The 17249-nt window shown below is 37.5% G+C and overlaps 1 protein-coding gene across 6 annotated transcripts in view; it reads left to right on the top strand.

Moving 5' to 3' along the window:
• Positions 1 to 17249, top strand: part of LOC143254308 (uncharacterized) — a 405605-nt gene that overhangs the window by 298358 nt on the left and 89998 nt on the right. For all 6 annotated transcript variants that reach the window (XM_076509284.1, XM_076509279.1, XM_076509282.1 and 3 more), the window contains one exon: positions 5732 to 6236. In XM_076509284.1, coding sequence (XP_076365399.1) covers positions 5732 to 6236 — 505 coding nt within the window. The remainder of the gene's footprint in view (positions 1 to 5731; positions 6237 to 17249) is intronic.

Raw genomic sequence — 17249 nt, 5'->3', positions numbered from 1 at the left:
CGACAAAATACTTGAGCATTCTCTGAGTAATCCGAGTGAAACCTAAGATTTAAAATGTTATGGTATTTAAACTCTCAACTATTAAAGGTCTTATTTTTTCATACACTTTACTAATTGTCTACGAATAAACGAAAGATTATCTACTTACTGCTTCTATATCAGGACGGCTGATGTGGATGTTAACACTTTTACCCTTCCGAAATACATTTTTACTTCAAGTGGGTTTCTTGTCATCACGAACTGCTTATTACTTGTTAAATGTGTGTTTTGATTGTTCGTTTCTGAATTTCACGCAAGTCTGCACGAGGGCTATCTGCGTTAGCCGTCCCTAATTTAGCACTATAAGACAAGAGGAAAAGCAGTTAGTCATCACCACCCACCGTTACTTCATGGGCTTCTCTTTACCAACAAATAATGGGATTGACTGTTACATTATAACGCCGACACCGCTGAAAGAACGACAGTTTTAGGTGTGACGGGGATTCCAACCCACGACCCTCAGATTACGAGTTGAGCACCCTAACCACCTGGCCATGCCGGGCTTATGTCTTTTGAACTGTCGAACTGGTGGTATGTTTTTGGATGTGATTGGACTCCCTATGACTTAAGGATTCGTATTCTGTATAAAAAAAAGTTTACATATAACCACGTGTCTTTAAAAAAACATCATCTCCGTGTTCAATAACTTACTTACTTTACTTATGAAGGTGCCTCCGTGTTCAATAACTTACTTAGCGTACTTGTGAAGGTGCCTCCGTGTTCAATAACTTACTTACTTTACTTATGAAGGTGCCTCCGTGTTCAATAACTTACTTAGCGTACTTGTGAAGGTGCCTCCGTGTTCAATAACTTACTTAGTTTACTTGTGAAGGTGCCTCCGTGTTCAATAACTTACTTTACTTGTGAAGGTGCCTTTAATTGTGAACATTTAAACTGAACTGATGAATGCAGATTATAAACAGAAACTACACACAGAAAGTAACCGTGTACTACTGTTTCAACACAATGTGATATCTTCGCTGTGTCCACAGTGGGATCGAACCTCGAACTTTATGAAAGGAGCCACGAACCTGGAAAACGTACGGAGACGAGTTTTCCCGAAATACAAATAAATTATTCATATTCCAAGAAATATCCGATGTTGTGCAGCACAGATGAGCACATGGGACTATCTGTGTTGTGTTCACTACAGGGATCGATGTGCACACATCCTGCTTTGTTTGTTTCATGTTGGATTGTGTTATTTTTCTCTACAGATAAAAGGGACACGTCAAGTAAAGAACCCATATGTCTAAGTAAAGAACGATAGTAGCAGAACATTTTTCTTGTGATTAGATGTCCAGATTTTAATGTGTATTCTCCTATTACGTGGCTTTGTCAAACCATGATACAATACTATAATCTCACATGATCTAATTATAGAAATCACGTTTCTGAAACTTCCTCGTTTATTTTCTACTGTTAAGCGAAGAACTGCCAACTTTAACTACAGAATAACGTGACTATTAAAATAACTTTTCTCGCTCCTATTTCGAGATTTATTGTTGAAATAAAATCCAGGTTTTAATGGGAGTTCCTTGTATGTAATCCTACACCATCTCAACTCAGTTAGTTCTTCGTTACGCTCAGCCCACCACATGAGATCTTATCATCTGGAGAAAACGCCCAGTAAGTTTCCATCTGTTACCTTTTCCACTTGTACAAGAACCTGACTGATGCTGAAAATCTCAAGCGAAATACTTCAGTACCTTCTGGTGGCTCGTTTTTACGTTACAAGAAAAAAAAAGTGACTAAAGTTCAATTTTAACTCTCATAAGTTGTTTGTTTGCTATCTGAGCTAGACGTCCCTAAGGTGGCAGTGAACAGCTAGAGTGAAGGTAGCTAATCATTACCATCCACCGCCAACTCTTGGGCTACTCTTTTACCAGGGAACAATGGGATTGACCGTCATATTATAATGCCTCACGGCTGAGGAGGGGGAGCATGTTTGGTGCGACGACGATTCGAACCCGAAACCCTGAGATTAATAGTCGAATGTTTTGGCCACTGGGCTCCCTCATAAGTGGAAAGAACGTTTAAATTGTATTGTCAGTATCTTTGGAAATTTCTTTTTTTGCGTAATAAAGCTTGTGTCTTCATATAGTCCAGAGTTTTTCAGTGTTATTTGGTGAGGATCTATCATATTTTATAAAAACGAACTAAAATATAAAAGAGATTAAAAATTAAAACTCCAAAACAAACGAAATTATATTACCAAATTAGCGGTCAAACCCTCGTTAACAAGCCTTGATTAAACCTAAATTCCTCACCGAACCAATTAGATGTTTTAAAGCTCGGCATAGCCAGGTGGTTAAGGCTCATGACTCATAATTCGAGGGTCGCGGGTTCGAATTCCCCTCACACCAAACATGCTCTCCCTTTCAGCCGCGGGGGCGTTATAAGTTACCATCAATCCCACTATTCGTTGTTTAAAAAACAGCCCAAGAGTTTACGGTGAGTGGTGATGAGTAGTTGCCTTCCCTCTAGTCTTACACTCTGCTGAATTAGAGACGGCTAGCGCAGATAGCCCTCGAGTAGCTTTGCGCGAAATTAAAAAAACAAACAAACAATTAGATGTTTTATTGAGAATTAAATATGAAGCACAACTATCATTCGACTTATCACTTATCATTGAGTTATACAGTTTTCTAGTATTTTAAACAGCTTGTCTTCTGATAAAATCAAGAGAATACATCAGTGTCATCAATGGTGGATATTCTTGAAATCTGCATATAAGATCATAACGTGAATTAAAGACATTCCAAAACATCATACGTATTATCTATTTTGTTCGCGTTTCAATCATGTTGCAATAATAGGCTTAAACAAGGTTTTATAAACATTGTTTACTCGATAAGTCACTCAGTGCTGTCTCGTTAAGATGGTATTGCTTATCCCTTTACTTTAGGCTTAAGCAAAGCTTTAAAAACAGCTTTTGTTCGAAACGTTCCCCCATTAAAAGTTTATTCAATTGAGTAACACTATCCATTCTCCTTTATCTTATTTAAGTAACATTATCTGTTCTCCTTTATCTTATTTAAATGTCAATAAGCTTTATTTATTTTTTTATTATGACCAAGTTGCCATTTTTAGCACCGATATCTCTTAATTAACGATGACGTCTAGAATTCGTTTGGAGTTTCACGCAAAGCTATACGAGGGTTATCTGCGCCAGCTGTTCCTAAGTAAGCACTATAAGACAAGAGAGAAGGCAGCTAGTCATCACCACCCACCGCCAACTCTTGGGCTACTCTTTTACCAACGAATAGTTGGATTGACCGTCACTTACGATGCCCCCACGGCTGAAAGGGCGAGCACGTTTGGTGTCTAGAATTATTACTTATCTGCTTTCAAATATGAAATATCTTAGGAACGTCAAAGCGATCTTTCAACATAAAACTTAATTTTCACGTGCGTGACACGATATGTTTTGCATTTTTGTAGATTCCTAGAAAAATACCGGTTTTAAAAACAAAAAACAACAAATACATTTTCTGGGAAATCTAGTAAAATGATCCAGTTTTAATCGGTTCAAGAACTTGTTACTGAGTGGCATGTCGCACTTTCAGAAGGGCCATGTCTCATCTTAACAAGAATCATGTTTAATTATTAGTATTTAAACCTTAACTGTCTTTTATTTGACACCGTAGTTCAATAAAACTAAATATGTTTATCATGACCAGGTGAGACATTGCCCAGTAATTAAACGTCACGATTTCGTAAAGTAACCTATACATGTTTGTGTCTGCGTTATGAGCCGCTTGTAAAAGCTGATCGTCGAGATGACAGGCAATTTTTGTGGGTTTTTTTTCTTTATCTAGGACATTGCAAACAATGAACGTAGGTTGAAACACAGAGCACAGAGTTTCGCTTGGCGATAAATTTGTGTAAACGTAACATTGTGTTCGTTATCGATGAAACCGTTCCGAAGTTTCGGCATTGTGGGCGAACTGTGTACAGGTTTCTTCTCACGCACCTAAATGCAATATTACGGTTGTAATAAGTGTAACTATAAAGCTTAAAAGTCAGAAACGTTCTGTTACAAGTGGACCTCTCTGACATGAGAAAACTACGACTTATAAATGATACACGCATATTCAACGTGTAAACTAATCACCGATAGTTCAGACCTTGTGGTACGTATACAACTATATAAAGGAGCGATAAACGACTTGGAGGAAAATTGTCGCAGGGGGCAAAAAACAAACGTAATTGTGTAAAGCTATGAAGCCTCGGGCCTATATATCAAAGACGGCAATAGTTACTTAGATCAGATAGGATTGAATGTGCGTTTCGGATACTTATGTTCTCTCTTTTTTGTTTCTCGGTAATTTTAATATGTAAGTTTGGACGTTTAATGGTCACTGAATAACGCTGCAATATTAATGTATTGTTGGCGAAATAGTGCTCGTAATATTAATCTTGTGGTCCGGCATGGCCAGGTGGTTAAGGCTTGCGACTCGTAATCTGAGGGTCGCGGATTCGCATCCCCTTCGCGCCAAACATGCTCGCCTTTTCAGCCGTGGGGGCGTTATAATGTGACGGTCAATCCCACTATTCGTTGGTAAAAGAGTAGCCCAAGAGTTGGCTGTGGGTGGTGATGACTAGCTGCCTTCACTCTAGCCTTACACTGCTAAATTAAGGACGACTAGCACAGATAGCCCTCGAGTAGCTTTGTGCGAAATTCAAAACGAACAAACAAACAAAGTATTAACCTACTAACGTTGCGATTCGACATTTTACTTTTCCGGTATTTCACATCATTCCAGGTTTTAAGGATACCGCGTGCCTGCATCACCGGGTTCATCGGTGCGTCTCTCTAATAAGTTGTTACGCTGTGTCTATTTCATCAATGTGCAAATTTGTTTGGCGTGGAGGGGTGGGGGGTGGGGACAATTACACTTAATTTCAAACAGGAGATGATAGTTTAATATATGTAAATATTCCATTATTGTAAACTAGTTTTTTGAAACCTCTTCAAAATGTTAATTGGTCCGTTTCAGCGCTGAAACTCAACTCTTATTTCCGTGTTATTGTTTTCTTTCTTTCTTTTTTGTGTTTCTTTGAAACAATTGCATTTTGATGATTTAGTGGTCTTACCTTACCTAAACGTAACTATAAAAAGTTTACGTTTGTACTTTTACGAGCTTTACAGGTAGGTTATGTGTTTTAATTGGTTAAAATAAAGGTAATAAGCGTTAAGAACGTTTCTTACTGTCACAGACGTTTGAAGCACACACCAGAACGTAATTAACAGGATACTGTTTCCATAGAAGCTGGGCGGGGTCAAGGAATGGCGCGCGCAATAGGCGGGTAAATTTCCGAATAGAAGATCTGTGCGTTTGATAATGGCCACTGTTGAGCGTTCTTAAAGATATATCATGACTACAATCTTTCCAACACTGGGTCCGTGGGCGCGTGCGTGCGCGTTGACCTGTAACGCTCGTGTGCACGCTTAGGTCATTCTCGAGCTGCTTAAGCTTCTGTTATCGCAACGTTTCACTGGTTTTAAAATAGTCTTGCATGCGTACAAACAGCCAAAGATAAAGAGTAGTTCGTACAATGGAAATCCGCGTTTGAGTTAAGCTGCATCCCATGAAATTAATTACATATATGTGTGAAAAAATAATATATCGCTGATCGAAATTAAACCTCAGTAAATTATTGTTTTCCATGGCCCATCTCTCCACAGATCAGCAGGGCTCCTCGCGTGGGGCACAACTCGGAAACGGTACAAACAAAGCAGAGGGGATTTGTCCTCCAGGCACTGACTACAAGGCACCACCTGGTGGAGGTCAGCGGCAGCTCGAAGCCCCAAGTTTCGGTTATTCGCTTTCTGCCACTTCTCGAGCCAACGACATGCCCACAGACACGTTGCCTGCTTCTGCGATTTCTCTGGAGTCCGTTCCGTTTCCCTTAAAGCCAGAGCGCCTCTCTCCGGAGTTCGAGTCTTCTTCACCGTCCGTTTCACCTCATTCACCGAATCCTGCCCGAGCCTTCCCTTCAACTGTCGGCCTTGGGTTCGGGCTCCGCGCGGCGCCGTTTCCTCCGTCCTCTACGGGTCTGGAAAGGTACACGTCTTCCGGACTGGTGTGTGGAGCATCGGCACTGAAACAAATGGAAATGATGACAAGAAACTACAGCGAGTTCATGCGAAGTCTCGCGGCAAAGTACAACAACCAAAACAGCCGGGAAAGGTAAGGTTTTTCTCGAGCTCTTAACAACTTATTTTGTCACAACATCACGCGGTATTCTTGACCCAGGTAAAGAACATGTTTAACTATCAAACGCTAAGTAAGATTCATGGTTTCGTATTCACCTTTTTCACATGAGTAGAATTTGTGCTCGTGGACAAAATAAATAAATACAAATTTTATGCCGTTTTTTTTCTTCGATGGTTTTACTAGTATTGTAATAAACTTGTAATTTATGTCTTGCTATAAACGCAATCAATATTAAATTGTCCTATCAGAGAGTCTGTGTATTATAATATAATAGTTTAGGAATCCGTGCAAAATCGTTCTGTGTGGTTACTGCCAAGAAATTTCGTAGCATTTGAAAATATTACGTAAAGGCCACGTAGGTTCATTAAAAAAAAATTAAAATGTTTGTAGGATTAAATTGCAACTGAACCCTTTTGGCCATCATCAGCCACCTAGGAATCTACATGTATTAAAATATATAAGAAAGCATGAGTTCCCTACTCTCGGTAAATCACACTATAACGAGAGTACACGTGAGTGTGTGTGTGAGTACATACGTAAACACACATTCCTTTAATATTTGGTCAAGGATCATCACCTTATGACCTAGTAGAAATCTTAATCAATAGCCAACCTGTGTTCCTGACGTTCATTGACACTTGGTTTTCGAGACAATAAAGAAACAACGTTGTATTGGTATATTTACTGCACCAAATAAAGTTCTCGCTAAAAATCTATTTTATTGTCCAGTGTCAGAGTAGTTTTAAAGAGAATATTCGACACGTGTTGAGGGTCTCGAAAGCTTCTCGCAGACCCCTGAAGTATCACTAACAAGGGTTGTTTAAGATAGGAATGAGAAATAGACACGAGAAAGAAATGGGCCGATTAGAACCGAATGTAACTTCTTGGCCGATACAACTTATGCACCGAGACTCTCGAGAACTTTCGTAAGGTGGACATTCCTTTTTCAGGTGAGCATAAATTCCCTAACCCCTGGAAAAGGAGTTTTGTTTGAATTTCGCGCAAAACTAGACGAGCGCTGTACGCTAGATATCCGTAATTTAGCAATGATAGATTAAAGGAAAGGCAAGCAGTCGTTCCCACCCACCGCCAACTCTTGGGCTACTCTTTTTACCAACAAATAGTGGGATTGACCATTACATGATAACGCCACCATGGCTTGAAAAGGCGAACGTGTTCTGTGACGGCAGAGCCATAGGGCGCAGTAAGGCCAAGTCAGGCCATAGCCTATCCACTCTATCATAAGGCCAGTCAGGCCATAGCCTATCCACTCTATCATAGCTTTTAAAGCAACATCTCGCGTATTAAAATTTGCTTCTTACAGTTCAATACATTACGTTGTGTGTTTGTAGTATTTGTATTTAAAGTGGCTCAAGATTCGTTCCCGTAACATTACAATTTCAAACATATCCTGAGGCCGTGCCCCCAGGCCCCCTGTGAATAGCAACGATGCAGTGGTCTTAAATTTATTTTTTAATAGGCATAAGATAGGGATTTAGAACTGCAACCTACAGATTGCGAAATGAGCGCCCCCTAACGACCAGGATGTGCCAGGCCCCGACAAAAAGGGAACGTCTACCCTTCCAAACTGCTCGGATTATCTAGTTTATTATGCTTTGCGATTCATTTAATTATAATTATAAATTATTTGTTATTTTCAATGAAAATTATTGTTTGTTGTTGTTGCTGCTGTGCACATACATTTTGTTGTTGTTGTTTTTGTAGCTGTATATTTTTTAGAACAGATCACCTTCCTGTAGTTTTTGTGAAATATACAAGCAAACAAACTTTCTGCACTTACTACTGGTATTCTTAAGCACGCCTAAATTTTACTTTAATATTTATATGTTGTTGTTTTCACTCTTTTAAATACAACATACTATTCTAACAAAAAGAGGCCCGGCACGGCCAAGTGGGTTAAGGCGTTCGACTCGTAATCTGAGGGTCGCTGGTTCGAGTCCCCGTCGCGCCAAACATGTTCACCCTTTCAGCCGTTGGAGCGTTATAATGTCACGATCAATCCCATTATTCGTTGGTAAAAGAGTAGCCCAAGAGTTGGCGATGGGTGGTGATCACTAGCTGCCTTCCCTCTAGTCTTACACAGCTAAGTTAGGGACGGCTTGCGCAGATAGCCCTCGAATAGCTTTATGCGAAATAAAAAAAAATAAAGAAATCTAACAGAAGGAAACAAACCTCTACAGCTATAGACACCTGTTCCATTTCGTGGGAATGTTGAGCAGGTTGGCCCTGTATTATAGTTCTGGATTTCAGAGACGGAGTTCGAATACGTGCGGTACCATAAAATACATTAAACTGCAGGTAAAGTTTAAAATTAGGAATTGTGGCAAATAGCGTTAATAGTTTTGTGATAAATACAAAATACAAGAACATTTTAATATTTGGATTATCAGCTATCTTGTCTTCCCTCCTCAGTGCAGTGGCACAGCGTTATGTCTGCACACTTACAACGCTAGAAACTGGGTTTCGATATCCGCGAACGACAGAGGACAAGTAGACCATTGTGCAGTTAGTTTTGTGCTTATCTGCAAACACACAAATGTACAAACTGACTTTTAAACAAAATATGTCCTAGTTTTAATTTCTGAAACTCAAACTACACGATGAAACATGTGCTCTGTTCACCGAAGGGAACCAAACCCCGGATTTTAGCCGGCAAGACCTAAGTGACAGTTAAGTGAGGGTTCGACCTGTTCTTGAATTATTATCGGCATAACTTAGTGGAACAAAAGTTTTCATTTTCGACAAGTAAACCATAAAACCTAAAACAACAAGCTAGACGTATTACTGTTTTTTGTGTGTTTTTTCTTACGTCTATTGAATATTTTCGAAGAAATGGAATACAAATGTAAATTAAAGGTAATGATGGAAGATTCATGTTTACTTTTTTTACAGAAAAAAATATACAGTAAATTAATTTACTTCTCTGTTTCCAAATATGTTTTTATCGTGGACTCGTATACATTGTCGTACAATTATACGTGTAATGGCACTAGACTGGACGCATGTAATCCTACACATTAAAACCAGTGATCTGTGAAACCTGTTAACAGAATAAATTAACTTCCAACTTCACGTCTTCTCGCTTATTTTCGACGTGACAACATCAAATATTCTGTTGTGTTCAACGCACCGTGTTTATTTATTAAGTTAACATAATTGTTACGGTAGTGTTAAACCTGAAAGAAAGAGAGCGTAACTTCATGGAGATGATTTATTCAAATTTCGGTAAAATAGGTCAGAAACAAAAGACGTCGTAAGCACACAATCGAAATTAAGGTAAACGCTTTGAATATCGAAACTGCAAAACTTATTCCTACTAAGAGAAGTATGCGCTGAACTAGGCCTCGTATCACTCTGTCTGTTAGATGTAATCTCTATTTATAAGCCTCACGTATAATGTGTAAGCAATTAAACAACTTAAAGATTAGAAATAGAGTTTTTTTGCTGAAGCCTGTAATGTTCCACGTATAAAATAACTTAATGTCTTAAGTTGGTTGTAACAAGGTCGTTGCTCCTAAAGAAACACAAACAAAACATTAACTAAAACAGGTTAATACAAATAAGTCAGTGGAGACGGGGGAAGAAACTGATAAGTAAGAGTTATTTCTTGAAACTGACATATTGGTCCTTATAATGATCCCACTTCGGTCTGAATATCGTATTGCTGTCTAAGGTATGAATGAACACTACGATTATAAGTAGGAAAAGTCGAGTTTATCCTTCGAATTCCAGTAGCGTAGTGCTACGCCCTTCCTTTAAGATGTTACACATTTCCAGTGAAAAACGAAATCTTCACTGAATATGAAACGCTCAATCATAAAACAGCTTTGTTCAGATCAGTTTAACAACACCTTTTTACTTCAAGCAAACGACCTTTAGGTGTGTGTCTTTTTATAGCAAAGCCACATCGAGCTATCTGCTGAGTCCACCGAGGAGGATCGAACCCCTGAGTTTAGCGTTATAAATCCATAGGCTTAACGCTGTACCAGCGAGGGAACAACCTTTAAGAGCATATCTTCACATACGTATAGATTTTTTTTTTTAAATTTGTTCAAATCAATTTCGGAACACCTTACTATTCCCCTGAGTAATGTAAAACTAAGTGTACGTGTTTCTAGAGCGTTTCTCAGAAGTCTGTTAAAATTCGGTTAGCAACACCTTATTTCAAGCAAATAACGTTTAGTCATGGCGACACGTCTGTGGATAATGTTTTGTTTTTTGTTTTTAATCTTGTTAAAATTAGTTTAACAACATCTTACTTCCCACAAGCAATATTTGATTATGGACTCTCATATTTGTATACAACTACCCCAGTGGCATAGCGGTATGTTTCACACCGCTAGAAACCGGATTTCGATACCCGTGATGGGCAGATGGGTTAGCCCGTTATGTATCTTTGTGTCTAATTCCAAACAACCAATCAATTGTAGATAAACTGATAATCTGAGGGTCGCGGGTTCGCATCCCCGTCGCGCCAAACATGCTCGCCCTTTCAGCCGTAGGGGCGTTATAATGTTATGGTCAATTCCATTATTCGTTGGTAAAAGAGTAGCCCAAGAGTTGGCGGTGGGTGGCGATGACTAGCTGCCTTCCCTCTAATCTTACACTGCTAAATTAGGGACGGCTAGCACAGATAGCCCTCGAGTTCCTTTGTGCGAAATTCAAAAACAAACAAACTTTGTTTTGATAAACCTGTTGAAAGCGGTTGAACAACGCCCTCTTGCTTTCCACAAATATATTCATGTTCGTTTCCACACATTATAGATACAGTTTTTGGAAAACCTGTTTAGGCAACATATTACTTCCAGCAGACAGCGTGTAGGTACGATAATTGTGAAAATTCTTCTTTCCCTTACCAAAATGTGTAATTTTTGTGTGTAGTGTGCGTGTGCTTATGTTTTCGAACTGTTTAAAATACATACGTATGTTTTGCGGCCCTCATAACATCACAAAATCAACATGGTAGAAACCAATTTAGAATTTCCGTTCAGTTTAATTGTGTATATTCAGATCGAATTTAGCCACACTAATGGAACGAGGACTTTTTATGTATCCTTGTAAAAAAATACTTGAAAAAATAAAATGGTGTCTGGATGACAATTTTAAAAATTACAGAAACAAGGTAACAATGAATACACAAAACCATACAAAGATTACAACATAAGTAGCCAGATATTTACAAGATAAACTTTTATCTATAACTTAATGTTGAATTCCTTTCATTTGCATAGATTTAGGCTTAATAAAATCAGTAACACTAAATTGTGTTATAAAGTCTTACAATGGCCAATTCACTGGAGGTTATAAGATTGACTCGGTGGCAGTTGTCTTGGTGGACATCACGTGCTGAAATTAGTACTTCTGTATTACTCAAGCATAAACGTAACATCGTGGTGTGTAAACCATCGCAACAACTGGTCAACTAGTCCTTCTGACGCCAGAATCAGAATAACCAATAGGCTGTTACGTTGCTTGCCGGTTCTCTGTTTTAGTTATATCTTGTGACTAAAGTGAAGGTTTTAATACCTATTGAAAAGCTAATTTAGGTTCTTATAATAACAATACATAATATACGGCGGCCATTTTTTTTTCGGGCCCAACCCGATATATTAAGCACTTCTGCGCTCAGCGATAACATGGAATTAAATCGAATTATTTTGTATAATGCTGATCGGTTTTTTTATTATGGTAGATTATCCGGAAATTAGTCTAACCTGGTTTTTATTATGCATAGATTAACCGGGCTTTAAGCCTAGCCGGGTGAGAAACTATATGGAACAGTATGTATACAATATTCTCTACATCAGAACTGAATGACGTAATGTAGTGTATCTTAAACTGTATTTATGCATTTTTATATAAACAACATTATTATTTTGTGGATACTGAGTCAGGCTAACACACTATTCCTTACACTGTCCAAGAGGTGTAAATAATACAACCAAGTACAGTCAAGCTTGGTGTCTCCCGCTGGAGCAGCAAGTTTCATTTAATGTTCATTTTGTTTCTGCTTCAGAAAATATTTCTAGTTATAGATACTTAGGTTGTAGATCAAAAGACAAATGCGTGAAATACTCCTAAATAAGAAGAGCAAACAGCAGATAAGCGTGTGTGTATGTACTTAATCACATGAACACAATAAAACATAATGTTCACCCACACAATTCAACAATATACTGTACTTTGCTCACTTTCTCAGATTTGGGGCTGACGCGGACTTTAGACAAAGATTGACGTCGAACTTAAAACTATATTTTTCTGTGGCAACGGAGAAACTATATCAATAATATTGATCCGTGGCTCAGGAGATACTATACAAATAATATCGTTCTGTGGCTTAGGAGAAACCATGTAAATAATATTGTTCCGTGGCTTAGGAGAAACCATGTAAATAATATTGTTCCGTGGCTAAGGAGAAACTATATAAATAATATTGTTCTGTAGCTTAGGAGAAACTATATCAATAATAGTGTTCTGTAGCTGCAGAGAATCTATATAAATAATATTGTTCCGTGGCTAAGGAGAAACTATATAAATAATATTGTTCTGTAGCTTAGGAGAAACTATATCAATAATAGTGTTCTGTAGCTGCAGAGAATCTATATAAATAATATTGTTCTGTAGCTTAGGAGAAACTATATCAATAATAGTGTTCTGTAGCTGCAGAGAAACTATATAAATAATATTGTTCCGTGGCTAAGGAGAAACTATATAAATAATATTGTTCTGTAGCTTAGGAGAAACTATATCAATAATAGTGTTCTGTAGCTGCAGAGAATCTATATAAATAATATTGTTCCGTGGCTAAGGAGAAACTATATAAATAATATTGTTCTGTAGCTTAGGAGAAACTATATCAATAATAGTGTTCTGTAGCTGCAGAGAATCTATATAAATAATATTGTTCTGTAGCTTAGGAGAAACTATATTAATAATAGTGTTCTGTAGCTGCAGAGAAACTATATAAATAATATTGTTCCGTGGCTAAGGAGAAACTATATAAATAATATTGTTCTGTAGCTTAGGAGAAACTATATCAATAATAGTGTTCTGTAGCTGCAGAGAATCTATATAAATAATATTGTTCCGTGGCTAAGGAGAAACTATATAAATAATATTATTCTGTAGCTTAGGAGAAACTATATCAATAATAGTGTTCTGTAGCTGCAGAGAATCTATATAAATAATATTGTTCCGTGGCTAAGGAGAAACTATATAAATAATATTGTTCTGTAGCTTAGGAGAAACTATATCAATAATAGTGTTCTGTAGCTGCAGAGAATCTATATAAATAATATTGTTCTGTAGCTTAGGAGAAACTATATCAATAATAGTGTTCTGTAGCTGCAGAGAAACTATATAAATAATATTGTTCCGTGGCTAAGGAGAAACTATATAAATAATATTGTTCTGTAGCTTAGGAGAAACTATATCAATAATAGTGTTCTGTAGCTGCAGAGAATCTTTATAAATAATATTGTTCCGTGGCTAAGGAGAAACTATATAAATAATATTGTTCTGTAGCTCAGGAGAAACTATATCAATAATAATGTTCTGTAGCTGCAGATAATCTATATAAATAATATTGTTCCATGGCTTAGGAGAAACTATATAAATAATATTGCTCCGTAGCCCAGGAGAAACTATATAAATAATAGTGTTCCGTGGCTTAGGAGAAACTATATAAATAATTGTGTTCTGTAACTATAGAGAATCTATATAGATAATATTGTTCCGTGGCTCAGGAGAAACTATATTAATAATATTGTTCCGTGATTACCTGGAAATCGCATTGATAACAATACAGAGGTTTTTGATACAAAACTCTTGTACTAGGGTAATCACTGCGATATATGTATAACGGAAGGATATATTTTGAAAACGAGTTATCTTCGCTCTGTTCAGCGCGGAATTCAAAGCCCGAGTTTTAAGTTCGTGAGCTTATCGCTGACCCACCTATGAGGACTATGATACTATGTTAACGAAATTGATGTTGCAAATAATACACATTATTTATTTGATTGTATAAAGTTGCATTGTAACATTATAACACTGAACTTTACGAGCGTTCTGGCCAATCCTGGAATGCGTAACAGATATGTATCTGATTGATGCCAGTATTTGTAAATGTGTAGCGTGAACTGATTGGGTGATTTCTAACTGATCAGAACATCCACAATTCTACATAATTCACACATTTTCCTACGTTTTCGGAGCATGCGTGACTGTTGCTGTTGATTTTTGTTTTCTAATCAGTCAGAACATGTGCAGTGTTTTAGTTTTATAATTATGGCTAATAAGAACATGTGTTATATTTAATTATTTTATTGGCCAATCAGATGATGTGTTTCATAGTAGTTTACCGTTAGATTACAGCAGTTTACACGTTTTTCTTACAAATCTAAGCATGTGCATCACATTCCAGTTACCACGTAATAAGATGTTTTACAGCTCGTGTTTTTTTCTTCTGGCCAGTCAGTATAGCTGTAACTCCTGTGTGTTTTGAACCAATCGTAGGACGTGTGATAAGACCTTACACCAATGACACTTTAGCTTAGAATAAAAACTGTTATTGCCTTCGATTTCACTCTATACCAGAGATGTAAAGCGTATAGGATTGTTATTATTATTAATCACAAATCTACACAACGGGCTATCTATAATCTAACAATCGCAGGTATTGTAACCCGGTTTTTAGCAGTTTAAGTCCGCACCATACTGGGGGACAAGTATATATAAGTGCCCTTCTTACTGCTCAAACAAAATCGAATCATTTTCACGAAGCCTGTTTTAAAGCAATTGTTTGTTCTTTTATCCCATAGAAGTAAAGAAATTTAAAACGTATAGAAAAGAAGGTACGTAGTCAATACGTTCTGCAGTGAGGATGAACCTTTGTTGTGTTAGCGCATATATGTATATATGTCATTACTGAAACCGTAATTAGTATACGAAACTGGAACAATACTAAAAATAATTGGTTCTCCACTGTAGCCACAGCGGGGAATCGAACAAATAAGTTTAGCGTTATATGTCCGTAAAGTTACCGCTGTCCCACCAGGGGGAACTCAAGACGAAGAGCCAAACCAAACCCGTGGTGCGACAAACAGTAGTAACAACGCTATACGTGATTACAATTTGCAAACATTTTGTTCACATCCAGTCGCGATGAGATGAAGGAAGTTATATGTGTTATATGCGTTATAATCAGATTCTTAGAACATTTCAGCTTGTGAAATGCTTGTGAAAAAAAAAAGAGAGACTGTTTTGTCCATTTTAGCATCCCTTGCTGTGGTCCTTCTTATGGTTCATGAAAAGCAGCTGTTACTGCGTAGTTGCTTACAATGAACACAGAATCTTCGGGAAAAGAAATTGTCCCCATTTCGTACTCCCCCTATTTAGTATAAGATGAGTCAGCGAAAGAAATATTACCTTGTTTAGTGGTCGCAGAATTTGTTCTTACGTACCTCCTTTGGCCTAACATGGCTAGCTCGGTCGTTAGAGGGCTCGACTAGCAGTATGTGGGTCGCAGGTTTAAATCCCCGTCACCGAATTTGCTCGCTATTTGAGTCGTGACGGATTTTGTCACGTTTCAGTCAATCCCACTATTAGTTGGTAAAAGAGTAGCCCAAGAGCTGTCGGTGGGTGTTATTAACTAGCTGCCTTTTTTGTAGTCAATCACTACTAAATTAGTGACGGCTAGCGCAGATAGCCCTCGTGTAGCTTTGCGCCAAATTCTGAACAAACCAAAAATAAAATAACTGTTGAAAAATGAATATTTTAAACAATTGTTTAAGAACAAATAGAAAAAGGCTGGTACGCAAAGAAATTTAAGGTTTTTCAGAATCGTGAAGCCGCGAACAGGTAAAAACATGGCTTAAGCTTCAAGATAAGGTTTCGATGACTAATTTCTCAATTTGAGTGAGTAAATATTTTTATGTTGTTTTTTTACTTGAACTTATACAGATGTCGCTTCTAGATTTAGATTTTTTTTTTTTTTTGAATTTCGCGCAAAGCTGCTCGAGAGCTATCTGCTCTTCTAGGTTTAGACAAAAACTATAAAATAGCGTTTGAAATGAACGTAATTTCTTTATCTCCCAGCGTCACACCATTGAGATGATTGGATCTAACTATCTTGCAACCTCTTCAGAAGAATATTTTAATATGCACGTTATAAACGGTGCTACGTGCTGTGGCGCTGTTTATAGGTCGTGTGAGACTTGTATTCATATACGAGTGATGAATTAAAATAAGAAAACCGAGGTGCTTGCACTTTGAGAAATGTTCGAAGAGAGGTCTCGAAAAATTGTAGCTATATCGCGAGAGCAATTAGCCTAAACTTAAAATTAAGAGATGGTTGTGAAATGTTAATGACTCAGTATAGTAGGAGATGGTTGTGAAATGTTAATGACTCAGTGTAGTAGGAGATGGTTGTGAAATGTTAATGACTCAGTATAGTAGGAGATGGTTGTGAAATGTTAATGACTCAGTATAGTAGGAGATGGTTGTGAAACGTTAATGACTCAGTATAGTAGGAGATGGTTGTGAAATGTTAATGACTCAGTATAGTAGGAGATGGTTGTGAAATGTTAAAGACTCAGTATGGTAGGAGATGGTTGTGAAATGTTAATGACTCAGTATAGTAGGAGATGGTTGTGAAATGTTAATGACTCAGTGTGGTAGGAGATGGTTGTGAAATGTTAATGACTCAGTATAGTAGGAGATGGTTGTGAAATGTTAATGACTCAGTATAGTAGGAGATGGTTGTGAAATGTTAATGACTCAGTATAGTAGGAGATGGTTGTGAAATGTTAATGACTCAGTATGGTAGGAGATGGTTGTGAAATGTTAATGACTCAGTATAGTAGGAGATGGTTGTGAAATGTTAATGACTCAGTATGGTAAGAGATGGTTGTGAAATGTTAAAGACTCAGTATAGTAAAAGATGGTTGTGAAATGTTAATGACT

Source organism: Tachypleus tridentatus, chromosome 6 (assembly GCF_004210375.1).
Source record: "Tachypleus tridentatus isolate NWPU-2018 chromosome 6, ASM421037v1, whole genome shotgun sequence".
NCBI lineage: Eukaryota > Metazoa > Arthropoda > Merostomata > Xiphosura > Limulidae > Tachypleus > Tachypleus tridentatus.
Note: the sequence above shows the minus strand (reverse complement) of the source record. Positions and strands in the feature narration are given on the sequence as shown.